The 24436-nt window shown below is 55.2% G+C and overlaps 1 protein-coding gene across 6 annotated transcripts in view; it reads left to right on the forward strand.

Annotated features, from left to right (window-relative positions):
- Positions 1–24436, forward strand: part of Begain (brain enriched guanylate kinase associated) — a 33938-nt gene that overhangs the window by 1262 nt on the left and 8240 nt on the right. For 2 of the 6 annotated variants that reach the window (XM_085697926.2, XM_085697930.2), the window contains exon 2: positions 12943–12971. In XM_085697926.2, the coding sequence (XP_085554052.1) occupies positions 12943–12971 (29 nt within the window). Of the gene's footprint in view, positions 1–11462; positions 11641–12112; positions 12551–12942; positions 12972–16172; positions 16326–24436 lie in introns of those variants that run through there. The other 4 variants (XM_085697929.2, XM_085697927.2, XM_085697932.2 and 1 more) reach the window with 4 other exon arrangements.

The following is a 24436-nucleotide window of genomic DNA, read 5'->3' on the forward strand; positions in this document are numbered from 1 at the left end:
TCTGTATGACAAAATCTGGAGCTGTTGGAACCTGTGGGGAAGAGCTGCTTGGGGCCATGGCCTGTAGGAGTTTCCCATAGGCTAGAAGTTGAGTGAGGAACCCTCAGGGGCGGGAGAGCGTAACTCAGTCTGAAGCAGTCTGGACAGGAACTTTGCAGGTACTCTCAAAGGCCTTGAGCACCCGGTTGGCCTGCAGCGGCTTCCATTTATAGACTACCGAGTGTGTATTGGGTAGTGTCACCAGCACCCTCCCTACAGCAGCACCTCGAAGAATGAATGGATGGATGAGTGGATGAATGAGCAGATAGGAGGATGTGACAGCATTCCATCAGTCCATGGCTTGGAGGCAGTCTACAAGACTTCCCCACAACTCACGGGGGACAGCCCCCAGGCTAAGTTGGAGGTTGTGAAGTTAGCATTGGGGTAGAGGAACAGGGCTTGCAGGGGGGAGTCAGAAAGCATGAGAAAAAGCATCTCAATGAAATGTGGCTGTCAGGCCAGGGTCCTTCCAGCACAGGTCTGATGTTCAGAGCACCTAAGCTCACTGTGTTGGCCGATAGTTGCCCCCACGGTCCTTTCTCTACTCCCATCCTGCCTCGAAGGTGGTCATGAGACTGATGGAGGACTCTGGACTCGGTCTGAAGCCCTGGATCCCAGTCTCTGTTCTGCCAGTGATTTGCTGTGTAATGCCAGGCAAGGCTCCAGACCTCTGTGGAGACCAGCAGAGGCCAAGCACCTGACACAGCCTGGAGAGTGACCCAGAGCAGGCCCCAGCAGATGACTAGTGGGTGCAGTCACTAGGGCAGTCATAGGAATGTGGAAAGATGGGTGAATGAGTTGGGACATCCTCTGTTCACCTTGCAGAGTTTCCTCGGACACACGCTGTCACTTAGGCAAACTGCCCTTCGGGAGTTCACAGTCTAGTGAGAGATGTGGACCCTGGCCAGTGTGGCAGAGGATGAGAAGGTGTTTCTGTGCCTCACTAGTTGAGCCTGGAGGTCAGCATGGTGCCTCTAAGGGCATCCCCTGGGGGGAAGCAGCAGCTACCCAGCCCTACGCCGAGCTAGGGGGCTGCAGTTGTGTCAGATCAACCATCTCTGAACCAAGGTGGAGTAGGCAGACCAGTGAAGAGATGCTAAGTCGTGCCGCTGGCGGTGCATGCTGGGAAGGAATAGAGGGGAGACGTCAGGCCTGGGGAAGGTGATAGAGATGGGTGGTGATGTATTGATGGGGGTTTGTAACGGGACAGACCGTGCATAAGAGAGGTGGATGATGGGAGGAAGGCCTGATGGTTATAGGGGGAAAAGGATGGGTAGAAGGAGATGCAGTGTTGGTCTAGAGAGAGGACCCAATAAGCAGAAGAAAATGTCCGTGACTGAAGGCCTGAGGGCAAGGCCCGTGGGTGGTGAGTGGGTGGGTGACTGTATACAGGCCAGGGGATAGAGGGGTGAGGAGCTGTGAATACAGAGGTAGCATCAGAATGTGTGGTTGTAGACATGAGAGAATGGATGTGTAGGTAGACGGGTTAATGAGAGAGTGCTGGGGTAGGGAGGACCTTGAGGGCCTGTGAGGTGGTGATAGGATTGGATGGGCAGAGGGATTCAAGAAGAGCAGTGACGCTGGATAAGATGTGGCCCTAGGTGTGGAAGGACAGGTCTGTGCACAGGTGTGCACATATCAACCCATGAAGACAAGTCGGGAATGGTGCATGGTCGAGCAGGTAGCCAGTGGATTCAGGAGTGAGACTGTGAGTAATGGATGGATACATGCCTGTCAGCGGATGGCAGGTGCAGAGTTACAGGACCTGCTGGCTGTTCATATGTCCCTCGGTCCCTCTGCTCCAGAGAAAGACAACTGAGCAGGCCTGAAGGAGGCTCACACCCTTATGCTGACTCCTCCTCGTGGGTTTCAGGGTGGGGAGAGAGAAGCCCAGATCGGCAGCCACGGTGTTCATAAGCACTGAGGAATGAGCCCATCTGTAAGTGAATTTAGGGAACCGCGTGGCAGCCATGATGTCCCATCCAAAGATGAGCAACCAGCCTGATAGCCCCATAGGGACTTCTCTCCTGGTTGGGGGCGGGACCATGGAAGGTCTGGGGCCTGAGCTTCCCTCCCTTCTGGGGAATGAGGGGGAATTCTGAGTGGACACAAGCCACAGAGCAGATATGAAGTGCCAAGGACTCAAATACCCAAGAGCTGTGGCTGCCCTGAAGGATTCTGTGATATCCATAGGAAACTGTATCCCAGAGGACTTTTCAGAGTTTTCTCTGTGAAGGAGAGCATGGTACAAATTTGGCGCTTGGAGGAGAATGTGAGAAGGAGGCCGGGATATCTGTGGTGCTTGGTTCATACATGGTCTATGGTGAGGCATGTGAGGCTGTGGCCTCTGTTCCATTTGATCCATACATGGTCTGTGGTGGGCTGTGTGTCTTCCCAGTAATCCTGCTCATTACAGTTCTCCCTCTAGATACAGAGTGGCTTCCCTAGCTTGGAGACTCATGAGAACAAGATGACTTGGATTTCCAGGGCTTACCACCTGCCTGTAGGTGGGACCCCTGGAGCAGCAGGCAATGTCTACCTCTTCTTCCTGTCCCCAGGGTCTTTGACATCTTCACCTGAAAGACCACGTGCCCTGTGCCACCACAGGGGAGACTAGACCTGCCATGCGAGCTGCCGGTGGGATAGTGGTGCCGTTACGAGCCCAGGCAGTGTGTGTGCAGTTCAGAAGCAGGGAACCCCTTCAGAGATAGTGACTCCGACTACCAAGAGGCCAGCAGGTCCAGACTGTCAGCTGTGATGGCCAGCGCCATCCTCAGGACTGAGAGCCAGTGGGTTGTTGTGACAACATAAAGTTGCCTGGTGTGATTGGAACTCAGGAATAGACTCAAAGGACCTGCTGGCCAGGACCCTAGGGCCCTCCAGGGATCATGCGTACTAGTACCACAGATAAAAGAGCCCCTGCCAGCGAGCTCCAAGTCCTACTGGGACCCCTGTCCACCACACTCCCTATTGCCCTGTCTACCCTGCCAGCCTGGGCACAGTTACATGCGGTAGCACCCTAGGGTTTGATGGACCATTGTTCTAGCAGTTGATGGGGTAGGGGATAATGGGATGTTGGGAATACAGGGGAAACTGTTGTGGGTTGTGGCAGGGGACACTGGTTCTTCCAGGGACTGAAGATTCCTCCCGGTGTCTTCATCCAAATTCCAGCCCACAGTAGGTTCCCATCAGTTTGGGATGATACTTGTGAGCCAGCGTCTGAACCTGTGGGTCTTTCACTCTATCCACCTGCCCCTTGGCATATCCATTCATCCGTCTCCCTACACACCCCTCAATGTATTCATCTATCCATTAGCCCATTCCTGCATCCATCCATTCGTCAGTCCTCCCACTCCCTACATACCCATCCATCTTTCCATATACTGCTCCATCATCCACCTACAGATTCATCCATCCATCCACTCACTCCCTTACACACCCATCCATCCATCCACCCATTCATTCATTCATTCATTCATTCACCTGTTCATCCATTACTCTATCCACATGCCCATCCATCCATTCACTAACTCCTTTACACACCCATCCACCTACCCATCCATCCACCCATCTACCCTCCCTTCCACCCATTCATTCATTCATTCATTCACCTATTCATCCATTACTCTATCCACATACCCATCCATCCATCCATCTACTCACTCCCTTACCTACCCATCCACCTACCTATCCATCCACCCATCTATCCTTCCATCCACCCATCTACCCTCCCATCCACCCATTCATTTATTCATTCATTCCCTTATTCATCCATTTCTCTATCTATCCACATGCCCACCCATCCATCCATCCATCCACTAACTCCCTTACCTACCCATCCACCTACCCATCCATCCACCCATCTACCCATCCATCCACCCATCTACCCATCCATCCACCCATCTACCCTCCCATCTACCCATTCATTCATTCATTCACCTATTCATCCATTACTCTATCTATCCACATATTCATCCATCCACCCATCCATCCATCCATCCATCCATCCATCCACTTACTCCCTTACACACCCATCCACCTACCCATCCATCCACCCATCTACCCTCCCATCCACCCATTCATTCATTCATTCACCTATTCATTCATTTCTCTATCCACATACCCATCCATCTATCCATCCACTAACTCCCTTACATACCCATCCACCTACCCATTCATCCACTCATCTACCCTCCCATCCACCCATCTACCCTCCCATCCACCCATTCATTTATTCATTCATTCACTTATTCATCCATTTAGCTATCTATCCACATACCCATCCATCTATCCATCCACTCACTCCCTTACACACCCATCCACCTACCCACCCATACACCCATCTACCCTCCCTTCCACCCATTCATTCATTCATTCACCTATTCATCCATTTCTTTATCTATCTACCTACCCATTCATCCATCCATCCACTCCCCTATCTATCCACAGTCTCCTTGTTAAGCCTGTGCTATGTACCAGTTGTAATCAGAAAACTGGCATTCAAATGAGAGCCACAGAGAGTAAACAGATGAGTCTTGGGAGTCATGTGTATGAAAGAGACTGTGGCTGGCATATATGATCTAATTGTGGGGTCAGCAGGGGGCAAACTATTGAATTGGGTCTCTAAGGTTAGTCAGGAGTTAGATGGTAAGGAGATTGAGGAGCAAAGACAATGGCAAACGACCCTGAACCACATAGAATTTGATACATTCAACAACTTGACACATCCCTCTGGGTACAATGGAGGGACGGCTCTGGGTCTTCAGAATTCTGCAAGCTGTGTAGATACATGACATTGTCAAGTCACCTAGACTGGGGATTTATTCAAACTGGTGCTGCCACATGTAACAGGCTGGTGACCACGGGGGTGAGAGTGAGACTTGGTGTCACCTGGGGCCTGAGAAGTGATGATGGAGATGGGGAGAGGTGATCAGGGTAGAGCAGAGCTGGTGTAGTTTGCCTACATTGGACAACTGATCCCTGCAGCCACTTGGCTGGCTATTATGGGTTTAAAGAGGTATCTAGCAGCACCCAGAAATCTGGAACCCTGGGGGCTTGCCCTACAACATCTCAGCAGGCTTCCAGGTGCACAGTGTGGGCAGGCAGTGCCAAGGTAGTAGTGGAGGCTGCCAGCTGGCTGAGGGCCTGGACCTGCCACAAGCTTTAGTTTCCTTTGAAGCTGAAGGTGGCACCGGTACACAGCTTTCCTCCCTCATCCACCCCCCCCCCATCGCTGCACCTGGGCCAGTACTACAGGTCCCTGCTCCAGACTTGGCAGCCACCACCTCCCACCTCATCCCTGTGTATCTCAATTGTATGTAGCTGCTCGCAGCCAAGACTAGAAGTAACTGTGACTTAAGCAGTACAGGGCCGTCTTTCTCAGGCTACAGTGACATCACAGGCAAGAGGTATGGGGCTACTGCGAGGCTGCAGTAGTCAGCAAGGATCCAGTTTTATTTTGTCTTTGTGTTCCTCTTGCCTTTGCATATGGCCTTCATGCAATATGCACGCTTCATGGTGCAATGTGACTGCCACAGCTCCAGCTACAGAGCATGATGCCAGAGGGTATTAGAACTGGAGCCCGAAGGATGCGGGAAAGCCGCTGGTCTGTGTTAAAGTGCTGCCTGACAGATACCCCCGGCGTTCTGTATCTCCCTGCTGCAAGGGAGCCTGGGAAGTGCGGGATTTTAGTTGGCTATCTTACATCCTAGATGAAAATACAGGTTCTTTTGGGGAAAGGGTGTGTGTGTGTGTGTGTGTGTGTGTGTGTGTGTGTGTGTGTGTGGTGTGTGTGTGCATGTGTTGCTAGTTCTCTTCCTCTATTGCACTTCATCTTATTTTCTGAGACAGACCTTCTTCACTGGACCTGGAGCTCACCAGGTCAGCTAGGCGGGCTAGCCAGAGAGCTCCAGGGGATCCTCTTGCCTCCATCCATCCGGTGCTGAAGTAACAAGATACACAGATACACACTGCCATCCCCCACTTTGGTTTCAGTGCTTAGGATCTGAACACAGGTCCTGATGTTTGCACCTTACCCCCGAGTCATCTCCTGGCCCTGAATGCCTGCTCTTGATCAGGAAGAATGGAGGTACGATGGGCACCAGGTTGTATCTGGCCCCGTTGTTGCAGTTATGCCTTCCCTGTGCCTGTACTGAGTGGTGCCTGTGACAGTTGTCTGTCCTTCTGTCCCCTGTACCTAGCTCCAGCCATGGCAGTCCCTGTCTGCCCACCAGGCAGAGATGAGGACATGACCTTCTCTCTCTGGCATCCAGCCCCAAAGCTTACATTTAGTGACAGTCAATTTTGGGGATGTGACCACCACACGCTGGCACTGGGTCGATGGGTAGCAGGGCATTGGCTGGTCTTTGTGGCCTGGCCTGGGAGTGCTCAGCCTGTGGAAACAGATGAAGGAAAGTGTGACGCTGGACTGCCTGAGAAGGATGCTTACAGGGGTCAGCTCCCAGGCCCAAAGCCCTGGCCCTGCTAGTCCTGAGTGGGTAGATTCCAGCTCCCTCCTGCCATCCAGGGCAGAAGCCCACATGAGGGAGATACATGGCCGCAAGCAGAGCTCCAGCACAGGCCTAGAGAGCATTGTTTCCCACCCCACTTGGAAAGCAGGCTTCTGCCAGGCCAGAGCATTGAGGTCTCCTGGCTCTCCTTCCCCAGAAGAACCCCCTAGCTCAGGCTGCAAGGTTGCTGGGGGATCCCTTGCCCGCTTGAGCCGCCGGCGGGAGGCCAGGCTGCCTTTCTCCAAGTTCCTGGATGAGGTCACTGTGCGTGTGCTGGATCCAGTGACGCTGGAGTGCTTCAGGGGCCCTCAAGGCCCCAGCCAGGAGCCCTCTCCAGGTGAGCACAGCGTGGTACCAGCCCAGGAACCCAAGGCCAAAGCCTCAGAGGAAAAGGACCTGGCTCAGAGCCCCCCGCATTCCTTGGAGGCCAAAGACACCAGAGACCTTGGCATGGGCAGCAGCAAGCAGGGAGATCCAGCTGGTTCCCCCAGCATGTGCCGGGTGAGTCCCCATCCTATGCCACCCCCACCATGAGCATGAGTCTGTTCCCCACAGGTCCTGTCTGACCTCCTCATCATACTGCGTTATATGATTGTGTCAGGCTGTAAGCACCCAAAGCATGAATCACTAAGAGAGTGAATGTTCTGGCTTCAGAGCAGCAAACGGGGTGGGGTCTGGGCTCTGAGTAAACAATGCTAGTAACAATATTAAAGTCATTGCTGGGTCAACAGAGCCTCCCGGTTCACCATAGGCTCTAGGCTGCTAAGGACACCCTATGTACCGAGGACAACGCTCAGTCTATAGTTGTGATTCTGTCTCAGCCGACTCAATTAGCAAAGCACTTTAGCTACCAGGATAGTTAGTGGTCTAGAGAGGTTCTCGTTCCTGTTGGCCCATCCTGCTCCAAGCTCCTGACTGGACTGTCTCGTTCTGTATCCCTCAGTATTCAGGGAAGGACACTGCAGAACCCAGCTACAGTGAGCTTCCAGTCTGCCCTCATGGCCACCTCCAGGGCCATTCCTAAGAGAAGGACATGGAGTTCTGCTTCTCAGAGGTCCCCAAAGCTTCCGCCAGGGTCCTCCAGAGCCAGTTGCCTTCTGGATGACTGGATGGGTCTTCCTGTCTCCCTGGCCTCAGTTTTTCCAGCAGCACATGACTCTTCCTGTTGTCCCCATCTCCCCAGTGAGGCACTACTAATTGTCTGGGACCTCGACTGTCTGCAACTCTAGGCTCTGTGTACATTACATCTCCCTCTCCCTCACCCCTCTCTTTATGAAGACCATGGCCCCGGAGGAGTTGCTGACACCCAGGCTTCTGGAAGGCTCTATCCCAAGCCTCCAGTTAGAACCTTGGAGGAGTGTCTTGAAGTCAAGAGGCCAGGGGTTCACGGTGGGGTGGAACCAGCTTGGTGCCTGGCCTTCAGCAGCTCCTCTGGGGAAGGAGTGGCTGCGGAAATACATGGTGCCGGGTTGGAATCCTGCCTCTGTCCTGTCTGGCTGTCTGGCCATGGCTAGATGAGTGAGAAGTCAGTGTGGAAGGTCTCGGGGAAACTACAACTGCTACAGACTCGGGACTGAGGCTCCCTCATACCCCACAGCGAGTGACTTAAAAGCCAACCTTTGGTTGTTGTTGTTTTCTGAGAATCAAAGTGTTGAAAAGAAATCGAGAGGCAGCAAGCCAGTGATGTGTTAGGGTAGAGTTGTGACACTGTGCTAGGTGGTGTTGAGTGACTTTGAGCAAGTGGTCGCCCCTGGGTTTGTTTGGAAAGTGCCTCCCTCACGGGGCCCAGGAACCTCCAAAGGGCAGCTGCTTCATGCTCCCTGTCTCCTACCATGTGGGAATGTGGGACGGAGCTGCTAGATCTTCCAAATTTTTCAGTAGAAGCCAAAAATATGGATTTTAAAATGTAAACTCTTCCAATTTTTAAATGTTGGCTCAAACATTTAAAAAGAGAGAGAGAGAGAGATAACGAAAGAAAGAAACCTCAAACAGGCCAAATACAACATGCCAGCAGGCCAGATTTAGCCTGGGAGGCCAGTTTGCAGGCGCAGACCTGGGTGATGAATGTACTGGGTTGGAGGGGGAATCCCTGTGAGCCCTCACAGAGCCCAAAAATGCCCAAGGAGGCAGGGTCTACTGTACCCAAGGATGGCTTGCCCCTTTCTTGGACAGCACCAAGCCAGGCTAACTTGCTAGGCAGCCTTAGATGGGCATCCTCCTTGCCCCCATCAGCTGAAGTTGCCATGGGGACCCCACAGCACAGACAAGCCCTGGGGATCGCCTAAGGATGCTAGATCCTTTCCTTAACTCTTCTATGACCCAGCCATGACAGAAAGATGACCTCTCCCTCCTCCTAGAGACTCCCCATGGAGCCTCCAGGTACCATCCTGGCTCCTGTGATCTCTGTTGGCTACACTGACCAGTATGGGGGTCTTAAGTGTCACCTCTGCTCTGGCCTCTCCTAGAACTGCATTTCCTGACCCTGTTCCCCAGTTCCAGGTTTCTTTGTCTCCATCAGTGCCTCTGCTGAGTGGGCAGGCAACTTCAGACCCTCTGGAGCAGAGCCCCATTCTCCTCTCGTCACTCGCTAGCCTGTCTGTGTCTGACAGCCTTTCTGCCTCTACTTTGTCCCTTCTGACCTGATGCCAGAGCTTCTGCTAGACTCCTGGGGTACTGACTATTCCCAGATGGAGTAGACACTGCCCTTCCCCAATACCGGGTCTCAGCACCCAACCCTTGTTTGTTGAATGAATGCAGATATGCCAGAAGCAAAGTAAGATCCCCTGGGAGAAGTCTTCCCCCAAATAGCCATGTAAAGGCTGACTCTCTGGAGCAGACACCCTTGCAGCCTAGTCCTCAGGAGAGCCCCTTCCACAGGCCCACCTGTCACATAAACATCCCCAGAGGATGTCCCATCCTTCCTTACTAGGCTCAGACAGGGAGAGAGCATTGCCCGAGATCACATAGCTAATTAGGGGATTTCCCCCACTGCAGTCAGTGAGGGATAGGGCCTGACCCTCACCCACGTGTTTAGACTGTTTCCTCAGTTCCTGTTAGGATGGAAGTGAAAGAGTCATAGCCAAGGAAAGAGAAGTAAGGATGAACTCAGGTCTCAGTAAGTCCAGAGCCCAGGCTTAATGCAGGCCCTCCCCCTATCTGACTTGCTCCTTTGAAGTGTTTTTTAGTATGTTCCTCAGATGTGTGTGGAGTGGGTGGTGTGAAGACATCCCATCTCTTCAATGGACAGAGCTATTCGCTAGGTACCCAGGGGCCCAAGACTCCAGCTGGCAGTCGCAGGCTTCAGGGAGGGCCAGGGCGGACCCGTGGAAGTTGAGACTCTGACAACAGGACTGGATTTAAAGCACCTTCATTCACAAAGACTGTCCCTTACCTGTGCGTTGGAATGCCACCTTGCTCTGGCCATAGTGACATAGTAACCAGTGTGGAGGGTTCTGTGCTGCCGGGGTAGCTGGAGAAGGGCTAGGTAGTAGTCTGAGCGTAACATCCTCAAAATACAAAGATCCTGAGACAGGAAACTGTGTGGCCTGTGTGTGAAAGGATGGGGTCTCTGCTAAGCAGGACCAGTGTTCCAATCCTCATCAAAGCGTAGCCACCTACCTCCTCAAGGGAGTACATGGGGTATGCAAGTCATCATGTCTAGGTGACACAGAGACAGAGTCAAGGCAAGGCAAGCCTCTGGGCCTCTGGCATTTGGTACTTGTCTCATGAGGATTTTACAGGAAATAAAGACGCGGGTGGCAGGAAGAAGATGGTCCACCCTGCTTGGGGCTCAGGGTTTATGATGGGGGGCACTCAGGGCACTCCGATGGGTCCTGAAGGAGGTGGTAAGTGCCTGAGAGAGAGGTGTCCTCAAAAATGCTCAGGTGAAGATGCTGAAAAGCAAGGGTCCCCTGGGCCACACCTCCCCAGGTCAGAGGTTAGTGAAGTCAAGCACAAGTCTTGAACAGCACAAGGCCCAGGAGGTCCAGCCTCGGTTCCCCAGTTCCTTAAAACTCCAGGTTCTCGACCCCTCCTGCACCAGATCCGGCTGCTCTCATCCAGAGAGCACTGGCAAAGACATGGGCTTCTATCTGCCTGGAACTAAACACAGTAGCTACCCCACATGCAGTGTTGCTTGTGGAGGTGGGCTAGAAAGGCCAGGACCTGTGCTGACCCCCTGGTCTTGGGGGTCAGAGAAGGATCAAAGCCCGGAGCCAGAATCAGAAACAGCTAAGGAAAGGGCAGGGGCTGCATTCCCATTGTCTCCTGCCCCGCCCAGCCCCCACCCTAGCCACAAAGCTACCCTTGCCTCTTTCCCAGTCCCTTGGGAGGTGGGGGGGGGGGGGGGTCCCAGACCGGCCTTCTAGAAGAGCTGAAATAGTCAACGTAAATAATTGATGCTAGCTTTTTAAAATTAAATTTTAATACATTCTTATTAATTCCAGACAAATGCCCCGGCAGGTCATTGACTGTGAGTGATTGAGGAGGCCGAAGACAGATGAGGGATGGCCCCTGCCTTTGGGTGGAAGAGGCCTCTTATGAATGGCGCCCAGACCCGAACAAGCCCTGTCAGCTTGAGGGCCCGACTTCTTGTAGATCTAGGGCCCTGGTGGCTGGCATGAGCTACCACCCTGGGCTGAGGGAAGGTGTCTTTCTTTAAAATGAACCCCAGACTTGGGGTGGAGATGTGCCTCCAGATTAGCCCCTGGAGAGCCTGCTGCCCTCCCTTGCGCTCCTCCCTGGTGGCAGAATCCCCGCCAGCCACCGAATGAGTGGGGAGCCATTGGTGGATGGATGGGTAGGTGAGCTCTTGGATTGGGGGGGTTGGTTTCATCCTGACTGGCTCTGACCCTGCGAGTGGACAGCTCCTCCCACCCTGCGCTGGCTCCAGGAGGCCAAGACTGCAGGGTGCTGGGTGTCCTGGGAAGATCCGGGGCTCCTGCGTGGAAACTCGCAGTCAGCCAGGGGAAGGCTGGATAAGCCTTACTTCGGTGCCATAGGACCCAGGCATGCGATGTCCGTGTTTATTGAACGCCTGCTATATGCTGGGACCCAGTAAAGGAGATGAGTGCTGTGATGGGAACTCGGAAAGGTGGGCCTGGGGAAGAGGGGCGCTGGGGGGTCGTGCTGGGATGCGCCAAACTCTTAACTATAGAACTCTGATCCTGAAGGAGGACTTGTAGAAGGGGGGTTTGGGCTTGTGCTTTTTGTAAACTTTTATTAAAGTGCTCGGGAAGGGAAGCCCACCGGGCACCCCCGGGGTCCTTTCCCTAACCCAGCCCCTCTGCTGCCCGCCAGAGCTTGAGAGCAGCAGAGCGCCTGTCCGAGCTCCTCCCGCCTTCCCTCCTCCAGATATCAGGAGAGGAAACTGAGGCTGGGGGTGCGCAGGGGAGGCCTGCTCGGGCGCTCGGGAAGTTGCTGGCCGAGTCTGGCCGAGGCTCCGAGGCCGGGCTGCGCCCTCGCTCGGCGGGGCGGTGGGGGAGGCGGCGTGGGGCCCGGACTGAGCGGAGCGCGCTCCCGGCGGACGCGGACGCGGGCGCCCTGCGCGAGGGTCCGGGATGGGCAGCCATCAGTCTACTCAGGTCTGTGGCGTCGTACCAGTGTTCAGTCTCCAGCGCAGTCTTTAGCGGGAGGGCGGGGGCAGCCCCGGGGACGGCCTCGGCCGAGCACAGAAGAGCCCGTTGTGCGCAGGAAGTGCGATCCCGCTCGGGCCGCTCGCCGTCCCCGGGGTTCGCCAAAATCCGCAGGGTTAACAGGGGCTAGTGGGTCCCGGACGTGCGGAGGTGCCGTCCCGCCCAGAGGGTCTTCACACCGCGCACGGGCGGGTCTGCGCCAGCGGCTCGGAACCCCGCCGGAGAACCGGGCTTGCCGGGGTTAATCCCTCGAGCCCAGAAGGGGGGGCAGACCCCGAACCCCAGGATCTGAGACAGAAGGGTCCCGAGCGGAGACGAGAGTGCCTGCTTCCGATGCCGTTCCCCTCGGGCTGCGTGAGCGCCGGCCGGGTACGCGGTTCTAACACTCAAGCGACTCAGCGCTCCTGCGCTGCGGGGTTCGGGAGGGACGGAGTGGGGGAACGGGGCAGCAGGGGTTAACGGAGGGCCGGGGAGCGGCGGGGTCCGTGGCCGCCCGAGAGTCGACGGGCACGGAGGGGCCCCTTTGCCAGCGAGGCCGCTAGCCGCCCGGGCCGCTGCACCTTGCGTCCCCGACCGGTCCCCGGCTCGGTCCGGGGGGCGTAACTCGGTGGCGGCCCGGGCAGGCTCACCTGTTACACGGCCGTGGCCCGGCGCGCCCACTGAGGCACGGGGGTACGGGCTGGGGCGCGAGCGGGGCTGCCCACGGAACGGGCCGGCGGGGCGCCCTGCCGCGCGCTGACCCTCTCCTTTGCTCTCCGCAGGCCTCTGCCGCAGACATGGAGAAACTCAGGTGAGTGCTGCGGGTGGGCCGGGGGTAAGGGGGAGGGCGGGCTGGGGGTTCGGCGGGGCCAGGTGGGCGCGGGGTGGGCGCGGGTGACGGATTGGGTGCGCAGCTGGGCGCGGGGCAGCGCGCGGGGCTTGGGGCGGCCGCTGCAGGGGCGTCATCACGGGCAGGTCCCCGAGGCCATTGCGCACTCAACCCCCTGGGACCCCAGGACCCCAGTGTTGCGTCCCCGCCGTTGAGCCGACAGTTGTCATGGCCGGGGTGGCGAAGTTTGCGCCGATGGCGACGGGCGGGGATGGAGCCCGCGCGACTGCCCAGGCCCCGCATCTTGGAGCCATTTTGGGGGAACCCCGCGGCCGCGGCCCGGAGCACCCCCAAGGCCTTCCCGCGCACCCCAACTTAGAGCGGGGGCCCGGGCTCCTTGGGGCCCCACGCGGCAGACCGGGGACCAGCCTATTTGAATATTCGCAGCTTCTGCGATGTCGCCCTTTTCTTCGGACAACCCCCCTTCCTCCCACCCCCCCCCCCCCAGTATTTTCCTCCGGAGCTAGGGCCCAGGCTGTGTGGTCAGCAGGCCCAGCCCTTTGGTGCTGGGTTCGGGGCCCTCGCCCCTGACCTGAAGGATCTTTTGGCCCTTTTGTCCAAGATAAAATTGTCAGTATGGAAAAAACTGGGTAGCAGGCCATCAGTCCCTGAGGGGTAGGGCCTGAGTCAGGCCTGGCCCAAGGTAGGGCCTGGCTCCAGGGGAGGGGCTGGGCCTTCCCAGCTGACCTTCAATACTGATCAGTGGTCTCAGATATCCAGGTATCTGGAGACAAGAACAGAGGACCACAGGTCTGGAATCGGCATATCTTGAGCTGGGAGGGGTCCAGTCTTTTGGGACCTCAGAACAAAAGCTGATGATGTCAGTGGGCCAAGGCCCACCTTGCATGATTCAAGCCAAAATGGAGGCATCCAGGCCTAGGGAGCCATATTTCTATGGTCATTGCAATGACTTCAGGCTCAAACCCAGGCTTCCCTCCTCAGGCAAGGACCCTCACTGATGCCCCTCATTGGCTATTATTCATCATCACCCCCACACTGAGGCCTCGAGGGGTCACTGCTCAACCCAACTGGGACTGGAAAAAAAATCAGAGATTTCCAGAAGCCAGAAGGGCTCCCTGAGCTTCTTTCCTCTCCCTCTCTTCTCATGCTCAGCCAAAGGTCTTGAATGTGGTCTGAGTGTTGGGTCTGGGGTCTGATCAACCTGACTGGGGTCATAGGTAGGCAGATGACCTGTCCTGAACTGAAAAGGGAGGGCTGGGAACAGTGGTTAGGGCTTGGGCCCCTGGACTGAATTGGATCACATGACCTTCCAGACTTGGTGGGGTCTTGAAGATGGAACTCACGATGCCTCCTAGAATTGGAGTGGGAAGGGTCCTAGCCCCTGGGATTGGGGAGGGTCCTATTGTTGTCAGCAGCTGGTCCTCTAAATCACACAGCTTCCTCCAGAACCTTCCTTCACTGATGGTATGGGTACCAAGAACCACAATGGGTTTCTGCCTGGAGATGAGGGTTGGGCCTGAGGACCAAAAGAACCAGAGGCTAAGGAAATCCAGTCACATGACCTCCTGCAGGGTGGTCACAGGATTTGTGGTCCCTCAGATCTAGCTAAAACCCCGCCTATGGATCTTGAGTTTCCTCGGCTGCAGAATGAATATCTCTGCTAAGGGATATTGTGATTGGGTGGGGGGGGGGTGCCTAGTCTGGGGCCAGGAGAACACCAGGAGCCCAGACAGAATGTCCTGGGTGAGGAGAGGGGGTAACTCCCCAGTCCCAGGCAAGAAGAATGGTATTTGTGGTTGAGTGAAGGACTCATGGTTATCCAGATAGAGGTGGTAGGTATGAGCTTGGTTCTGCCTCCTGGGGCAGAGAATGTGGATTTCTCTATGCTATTGCCTGGGCTTTGGACCTAGGTTGAGTTGGGGGAAGCCTAGCCTTGGCTCCACCCACTCCTCTACCCACCTTGAGCCTGGGTGGCTAACTTGCAGAATGACTCTGGTGGCAGCCTTTTGTGAGCAAATAAAGAGCTGGAATCTCACTGCCTTCACCCCTCTGCCAGACTCTCACCCCATATTATGATCCCGCCATGGAGCTCACAGCAAATCGCTGACCTTCCTATGGTCCTTTCTGCCCAGGAAGCCTTGTCCCTACTCTTTTAGCTGCACAGAAAACTTTGAGACTCTAAGGACCCTCTTCTCCAGGGTTCTTACTCCATCCAAGCACCTGGCCCTGTATGGGATGCTGAGACCCAACCCAGCCATCCAAAGCAGGCACCCAGGCCAGAGCTAGGGGACAGTGAAGTCTGCCCAGGATGCTCTGGGTACCAGATTAGAGACATTAGCCTTCTGAGGTATTGGAGGATGATCCCAAAAATGCCTCAACTAGGGCTGAAGATGACAGGCTATACAAGATACCCTCCAAGAATGCAGAGACCTCCTGGTTCTGGAAGCAATATGGGACAGAGGAGGATTGGGGAGTAGAGGTCAGGGGGCTGTCCCAGACACCTGGAATGAAGTCCCTCTTCTTCTTAGTGCCACATGTGAGCACCATGAGAACAAGACTTGACTCTGACCTCTCTTTTACTAGCCTCAGTACCTGGTAGGGACTTGCACACAGTAGGACTCCTTGGGCCCAATGACACATAGTAGGTGCACAGCCACATCTGTTGATCACCTGGCCACCTGGCTATAGCCTAGCATCTCCCCACTCCCTGAATCCTGCACATCCCTGCTCAGCTCCTCCATTCCTGCTCAGCCACTCTACCCCCAGCTGTCTGTAAAACATTGCAGCACTGAGACATCCCTGTATCTCAGCTGCCTGATGTGTGATGGCCATGGGCCTCTCTCTGACACCATGTTAGGCATTCCCCCTCTCACTTTGAGCTGCAGTTTCTTCTCTGTCCAGAGGTTCAGGAGGGTACTCAGCAAGCCCAGAGATTCCCTCACTGGGGACCACGCCTTCTGCCCAAAGCAAATCCTTAAAGTGATAGAGTATGGCCATCTCCAGGAAAGCAACCCAGAGCCAGTGATCAACTGCGGGACTTGCTGTGAAGTTAGAACAAGCTGGGGACCACCTAGCCACTGCCAGCCACCCCAAATCTCCAAGACCCTTCCCCAAATACAGCCCCCACCTCAAAGTTACCAGGACCCTGGCTTTGTGATACAGGCTCCTGGCTTTTGAATTCATGAACAGCTTCAACTGTGTCTCGCTTGGGTCCCCATCTGTGCCTCTGGAATTCATCTGTGTCATGGCTGTGGGAGTCGCCCAGTGATTGGCCATCCCACTGAGCCACAGGCATTCCTTAGTGATTGGATCAAGGTAAGCAGAGCTGCTTTGGACATCCAGGGACGAGTGTCCCATGTGTGCCGGGGCACCACGTGATCATCTTGGGACAACAGGTCCAGAGGCACCCAGTGACCCTGCCCAAATCCTCACCAACTTCCCCCATCAGATGCGGGAATGGGGATCTTTCCTAGCTGATTCCTGTCATTCGATGGCCCTCTTGGGTGCCATCTGCAGGCATCCAAGGGATCCAGTGTGACTTTGGATTGTGAGAACTCTTTATACAGCTGGTTCCAGCAGACCAGCACCTCCTGCTACTATATATGCTCACAGTGGTCCTTGGGTAGATGGGACTTGGTGGCGTTGGCACTGTTGGGGTTACATCGTATTCACAGTGCTAGCAGATACTCCAGCCCTGAGCAGAGCCCAGCCTGCTTCTTTTTCCCGATTGAAGTCTTTTGTGTGCTGCTAATGGATTTTCAGGTGCCCTCAACGGCCTTCCTCTCCTTGAACTTGATCCCTGTGCCCTGAGGTCGGTATTATTTTCACATGGATACTCATGCATTTGGCCCACAGCTTGATCTGTTCACCTACCCACTTTTCATCCAGCCTTGCACAGACCAGGAAGGCCGTGCTCCATGCTGGGGCAGTGGGGGAGGGGGAAGCACCACGCTGGCTCCATAGAAACAAGTGGCTATCAGACATCCTTACACCCGCCTGAGCATCCTACCCAGGGCCGCATGGACCTTTCCTAAAGCCAAGGCTGGGGGTGCATTTCAAGCCTCCAGACCCCCACTCCCCAGATTCCTTGTGCAGCCCCCAGCTCTGCCCCCACTGCACCCCTGACATGGCACATCTGCTCCCATGCACTGGATCTCCCCTGCCCTGAAGGCCTGGCCTTAGCCCTCTCACTCACCACTTGAACTTTTGTTTGCTCATTGATCACAAGCCAAACACATTTATTAAGCACCACTGTTTACCAAGGGTGGATATAGAAAAAAAACCATTGTGGTTAATGGTGACAGAGACCTTTTCTAAACAAGTAAAATTCACAAGTGCTTTGGGGACGGAAATGGTGAGGGCAGCCATCATCTGTGGGGCGGGGCAGTTTTGCAAGCCTGAAAACAAGAGGCCTGGGCTCCAGGCAGATGGGAGATAGCCGGTGCAAGTGCCTGGTAAGAACAGTGGGATGGCATGGAGGGGGACAGGGTCTGAAGTGGACCCAGAAGTGGGTTCTGGGGATAGGGAGGGTCCGTGGAGCCAGACCTACTGATGAGACAGCTATGCCATGGTGAGTGCTGAGCCTGAGCTCCTGGCAGACGTGATGGGGACCGCTGTGGAGAAGCACGTGCTTTGGGGGTACATAGACTTGGGTCTCCTTGCACATGGGGGTATTCCCCCACTTCAGGCCCCCTACTCTTCTTCCCCCTCCGGCCCACCCACCCACTGTGCCAACTGGCCAAGCTTCTCACTAAATGAGGTTCTTCAAGGCCCCCCCCCCACTACTCTTAAATCTGATGCTACTGGAGGAAGCCTAATTCTCACCAAGGCGTGAGTGACTGACTACCTCTTGAATTCTTTCTTTAGGGGTCAGACCATTGTAAAGGGACCTGGCATATGAAGTATTCTTTCTCACTGTGTTTCCTTTCAAAACCTCCTGTCCCCACAGCCCACCCGAGACCCTGCTCTGAAAAGCCTCCTTTATGGAGTATGTCATTTTATGAAAGTGGGGTCCGCTCTCTAGCTTGAATGCCAGGTCTCTACTTAGTGGCTGTGTGGCCATGAGTAAACTTCTGACCCTCTCTGATCCTCTGATATCAGTGCTTACTTTAGATAGACTGAATGCATTTGTATGAACTTGGCATTCAGCGGCTGCTGTAGAGACTTAACTCATGCTAGTAACTACCTCCCTCTCTCAAAGGGTCCATCCTTGCCCCACGGAGGCCATGCTGCCCCACCCACTGGACAAGTGACATTATTCCCGTAGTGAGGAGGAGGATGGAGGCAGGATAGAGGCAGTCTAGGATTTGGGGCAGGGGTGTGGTGCAGTGTCAACCCTGTCGACCCTGATCGGGAAAACATCCACAGAACTAGAGCAGTTCTGTGTAACAGGTAAGAGTACTTGTTCTTGCAAAGGACCCAGGTTCGATTCCCAGCACATATACAGTAGCTCAGGTTTGTCCATAAACCTAATTCTAAGGGCCCCAGCACCTTCTTCTGACCTCTAAGAGTACCAGGTACACATATGATGCACAGACATACATGCAACAAAAAATACTCATAAAGTAAAAAGAAAACAGCCATGAGTACAGGCCTTTCCAAGCTGGGTAGGGGTCACCTGCTCCATGCACACCCCACAGTGGTCCAGGTAGCCCTCCACCCACCATTAGACATTCTATCCACAACCCTACCCAGGGCACCAGATGTCAGGAGGCCTCATGACCCTGCTACAGGGGTGGAGGAAGGCCCAGGGGCCATAGAGCAAACTTCTGGAGGTCAGCCATGATAGTCACAAGTGACTCCATGGGCTTTTGTTGCAGATAGGGAAACTAAGGCACACCAGAGACGACCATGTCTGTTGATAGTTGTGTGGGCTTGAAGGTCTGTCCTCAAGCCAGGTTGGTGCCCAGGTAGCTTTGCAGCTCCCTTACCTGGGCTTTGAGGCACATGCCACCCAGGGGATATTTGGGAGCCCCTGAGGAGATACTGTTGACATTGAGGCTCACCTTGAGGCCATCCATCTACTGTCCTATCCTGAATGCTGACCCTGACTTAGGGTGGGAGACAGCCTGTGGGGCAGGGGAGGGATGAGAGGATCAGGGAGGAGAGACAGGAACCCAATGAAGCTGGGGGCTGTAGATGCTCCTGAGGCCTGTGTAGCTCCTCTGCCTAGCCTCCCCCAGGCTCCCATTCTGACTCTACCCCTGCCCCGGGATGGCTCCAAACATAGCACTTCCAGCCCAGCCCTGAAACCTGTGCCTTTTCCTCACTGATTGAGGCCCCACAACACTTCCAGACCCCAGCACAGTTACAGCCCATCCCAAGATGTAACTCCTTCCTTCCTTTGCCCCAACCCTCGCATATCTTGGTAGCCTCCCTAACACAGTGTGACTGATTGAAGACTGCAGTCTGAGGCAGGGAGGGTAGCATTGAGGGGCACAAGAAGAAGGGGGTTCATCCTGTAGGCAGGGCCAATGGGAGGGTGGGGAATGCCTAGGAATCTTCAGACACAAGAAAGACTGTCTGTCCAGAGCATCCCATGAGCCCTGCAGACAGGTGAGGCAGTGTGATGGAGACACCTGGAATCAGATGCACTGGGGACTGTGGCAGCCCACAATATTTGCTACTGGGGATTGTTGTGAGTGTGTGCACCCAGGGGAGGAAAGCGGCTGCTGATAGAGAGCAGGCATGAGGAGCACCCTCAAAGGATGCTGGGAAGGGGTAGCCAGTCAGCCAGATGCCAGGTGAGGGACAAGACGGAATGGCAGGCGCCATTCAGTGGTGGGAACATAGAGACAGACAGCAGGGACAGACTGCGTTTCTGCATTTCCGGCAGCAGATCAGGCAGAGCCTGGAGATCAGAGAAGGTGGTTACTGAAGTGTGAAAAGAAGCCACCTACTGGACTGCTGGAGGGAATGATCTAGAAGGAGGGGGCTCACTGATTCAGAAAGAAGGGGTTTGCTGGAGCTGACAGAGAGCAGGCAAGAGCCCAGAGGGTTGTCCCAGGCACACAGGACAGGTGTCAGGCAGATGTGGGTGGCACATGAGGGTGACAGCTGTGGAGGTTCCCTTGGACAGCTTCCCATGCTCCATGCTGTGGGTGGTGGTGACAGGACTCCAAGTCAGTCCATCTTTAGGGGCTGAGTCCCGGTGGGAACCTCCTGTCCTTAGGGAGGGGAGGGGGGAGGGGCATCTGGAAAGCCTGGAAGAGGAATGCAGGAACAGAGGAGTTTGTCCCTGGGGGTGGGGTTTGTGTGTGTCCCAGGTCCTATGACTCTGTAGCTGCCCTGGGCATCTAGCTCTACCCACCCCAAGGGCTCTCCAGGACACGGTGCCCGACTCCCTGCACATAGCTCTCTTGGCAGAGGAGGGTGGTGGGGCAGAACTGCAGCTGCCTGATAAGATGAGGTGAGGAGCCGATTTTTCCTGCTGTAGCTCCTGGCTGCTGCCCCGAGAGGAAGGAGTGACAGAGGGACGTTGTCAGCCTGAACTGCTTAGCCATGGGCTCTGGGGGTAGAATCAGGGCAGGTGCCCAGCGTGGATACCTGTGTTCCCTAGCGGCAACCCCCTTCCAACAACCCCTGCTGTTCTCTAGCACATGCCAATGGGAAGTCAGGCATGCATGGCCTTTCTGCAGGGGCTGTTTTGTGACACCTTAGTGACCATGATGGCAGCACAGTGCTGAGACTTATGTTAGCATCTAGTCCCTCCACTCTGAGGGAAGGAAGACAGCAGAGCTGAGCCCGGCCAAGTCCTGTGACCTGGACAGGCCTGACTTTACCCATGTTGCACCTGCTTTCTCCCAACTGGAAAGTGGGGGTGGGGAAAGATCAGAGACAATGATGAAAAAGATGAATAGGGGCACTTGGCAAGCAGGGGTGTTGAGTTCGCTGTTCATGGCTCACCTGCCCTTGGGGGAAGGCAGCCACAGGCATGAAGGGTAGAACCATCCGGGCGTGACCAAGGCGCAACAGACTCCAAAGATGCACAGAAATACAGCTACCAGGTGTAATGCAGCACAGATCAGAGCCCCTGAGAGTGTCACCAGAAGGAGGCGCTCTGCCCAGAGCCTGAGGAGGTAGGTTACTCCGGCTGCTCCATGGAAGGAGTGGCGGCCCACGGCCTTCACAGGGAGACTGGGGAGATCCTGCACAGGATAGAGATGTTTCTACCTCTGGCCACATGGTTCTCAGGGAGCTAGTTCAAGGTTCAGGAGAGGACAGTGTTAGTAGATAGAGGTAGTGTTGGCAACAGCTTTGAAGATGAGCATGCTAGGCTAGTTGAGAAGATGAACTAGGTGGTCATGCCTGACCTTGCTCCTGCAGCATCAGACTGCCATGTACCCCCCAGGCTGGCTGGGTGCTGATATCTGAGATAGCCCCATAGGCTTAGTGGGCGGGTGACCAGCCAGGTCACCACACTTGTCCACTCAGTACTAAGACTAAGTGGGTTGCCAGAGGAGGTGGTGTGTAAGGTGAGGCCCTCCTGAGGGAATATCCCAGGCCCTGAGGGGGGCAGGAGAACCATCAGGAGCTCCCAGGCTAACAAAGGCAGAAGCTGGGGGAATGGTGGCCCAAGGGGTGTGAATCTGGGCATTTAGGCTGGGTACAGGGGCCAGGGCAGGGTGTGGACTGCTTAGGGTTAGAAATGAGCCATCCCGTTGCCAGAAGAGCTTGGAGTTGGGAGGCCAGGGTGGCCATGTAGGAGACCTGTGCACCCTTGTAATCAAAGTAGATAGATTGGCAACGTAACCATTCAGGGGAGCAGTTGTTTACCTACATGGAGAGTGGGCCCGCTGGGCCTTCAGGTGGGGAAGGGTTAACCTGGGGCAGGCAGAGCAAGATCCTGGCAGAGGAGACATGGGGACAAAGTCACCAAGATGAGAAAGTGCTTGCAGCAGGTGAAGAATGACAAGCAATTTGGCATTGTTGGAGCATGACTGTCGGGGCCAAGCTGAGCCGTGCTGGAGAGCAAGCCAGGCTGAGCCTAGGCATTCTGCAAGGCCCCACAGAGTGTCAGTGACACCGAGCCAGCCCAACCCAGCCCCGCCCCATCACCATGTGGGCCGGCAGGCAGCCACCAGGCAAACATAAGTCTGAGTCCCATGCAGACAGGTGGCCCCAGAGGCAGGAGAGGTGTCAAGCTGAGCTTCCCAAGAAGGGGGGGGGGGATGAGAGACAGCATGGCAGAGAGGAGCCAGGGCAATGGCTGAGACTGAGGAAGGAAGACAGAGGGAAGGGATGGCCTGGCCAGTTTAAGAGCCTTCAGCTGTGCATGCATGGAGTCTGCAGGTGGGCCTGGAACCTTCTTTCTTGCCTGGGCATGCTGGAGTGAGCACAGGCAGCCGCCAGGCTCCACAGGTGGCAATGTTTGTCTGTTAAGATGAGTAGTGACAGCCCCCTGCTTGTTTGCTGAGAGGAAGCCTCTGGTCTATGCCTCTTGTTCCCTCCGTGTCCTGTGCTCTCTCTACCTCCAAGGACCCTTGCTGGTCCCCAAGGTCCCTCAGAGCTTGTTTGGTGGCATTTTCTGGGAGAGGAAGACAGACACGTGCATAAAGAGATTCCCTCCATAGGGGAAAGGGTTGCTTCCATGCCTAGGAAGAAGGAAATGGGCCCCAGGCAAGCTGGGAAGCAGCACATGACAGGGCGCCGCCCTGTCACTTCCTGAGAGGCACCCAGGGCCAGGCATCGTCTGCTCATATGTATCCTGGGGGCTCATTGATCAGGGTAGGGTAGTCATTTGCTCTGCTGGTGGTGCGTCCGTCTTCTCTCTTGAATGGGACGCGAGAAGGGAGTATTGTGCTAGTCCACATCTCAGCTGAGATTTGCCTGGCGATCTGGAGTCTGGTACACCCTCCCTGGAGCCCACTTTCCTCATGTCTGGGAGGTGGTCCCTATACCAGATGCTGCGCTGACAGTCTCCTTGTGTTACCTGGCTCAGAACAAAATCAGACATTCAGTGGTGCTTAATAAATGCCCTGTAAGTGATCGGAATCAGACCCCAGGTACATCCAGCCGTCCCCCCAGACTTCATCTAGGGCTGAGGTCCCCAGGCTGAGACCCCCACATGGAGCTATTAAGTGGAGACTTGTCGGCAAGGGCTTGGAGGACAATGGGATCACTGCTGGCCTTGTCCAAAGCAGGGAGAGAGACAGCCCAGACTGTTCCACCCTCTACAGCCTTGGAATAGCTACCATGTGAAGGGCTGAGAACCCCCATCCCCCAACCCCCAACCCATCACTGATGCTTACAGGAACTTTTTTCCAGTGACAAAATTTAATCCTAAGTAAATTTTTTTCTTCTGATATTTTATCTGTAGAAAAGATGACAAATCCAGCAAAGTACACTTTTTTTTTCAATTACCCAGCATTCCACCACCCAGGCATAACAAATGAACATTTCTCTTCTTCTGTGATGGTCTGTGCAGCGAGTCTTTTAAATGGGATTTACGCAGCTCTCAGAACGTCTGGTTTCCAGGCCAGCCAGGAGCTCTTGCGGCCCACCTCAGTGACTGCTTGACAGTACCTCAGCTCTGAGCATGCCTGCACAGTTCCTCGCCCCCCCCCCCGTGCAGTGTTAAGGGGCTGTTTCCATAGCTCCTGTTGACACCGTGATGGTCTGTAACCTGTGAACTGAGATAACACCTCCCCCCAGAAGAGAAGAGGCTGTGTCTGGGTGCCAGGATACACTGACCAGGTCGTTCACCTATCTAACCATCTCCTTACCCCTTAGGAGTCCAGGAGCCTACAGCTGACCCTCACAGCTCCCACACAGCCACACCTTTCACGCTGTCCCGTTGTGTCAAGTGGCTCTCATACCCAGCATAGGTACAAGCGACAGCCATGCTTCTTGTATGTGGGTATACTGTTCTGCTGTGTGGGTGTGGAAACTGAGGCCCTGGGAGGAATCCAGTTAGTCTGTTAGAGGAAAGGACACTGGACAGAGATGTTGGCAACACCCAAGTAACCACCAAGGGTCCTCTCTCCAGAGCTTCTGACCCCAGACTGTGACCAGGTGTGAGGGAGGGGTTGCCATGGCCCTCTCTAGGTTGTGGGGTTCAGGGAAAGGCTGGAAGCAATGGGACACAGACTGGCAGGTGGGGCCCATGAAGGGACTGGCTGTGGCTGGTATGGGGCTGAGTCTCAAACATGACCCAAGGTGCAATGGCAGGCCAGGCCAGGCAAAGTCCTGCAGGTGGGACAGCACCAGACACAAGGGGGACACAAAGGGGAACACTGCCAGCAATGACTAGGGACTGAGGATGTGTGTTTGGGTGATGTAATCCCTGGAGCAATCAGGCTGGGTGGAGATCCAGAAGCTTGGGCTCTGTTGACAAACAACTGTCCTGGAAAGGTAGGTGGCTGTGATGGCTGAGAGGAGCATGGGCAGGAAGGGCTGGCGGGCCAGTGAGTCACCCTTTGTCTGGA

The sequence above is a fragment of the Myodes glareolus genome, chromosome 11 (genome assembly GCF_982192425.1).
Source record: "Myodes glareolus chromosome 11, mMyoGla1.1, whole genome shotgun sequence".
NCBI classification, from domain to species: Eukaryota; Metazoa; Chordata; class Mammalia; order Rodentia; family Cricetidae; genus Myodes; species Myodes glareolus.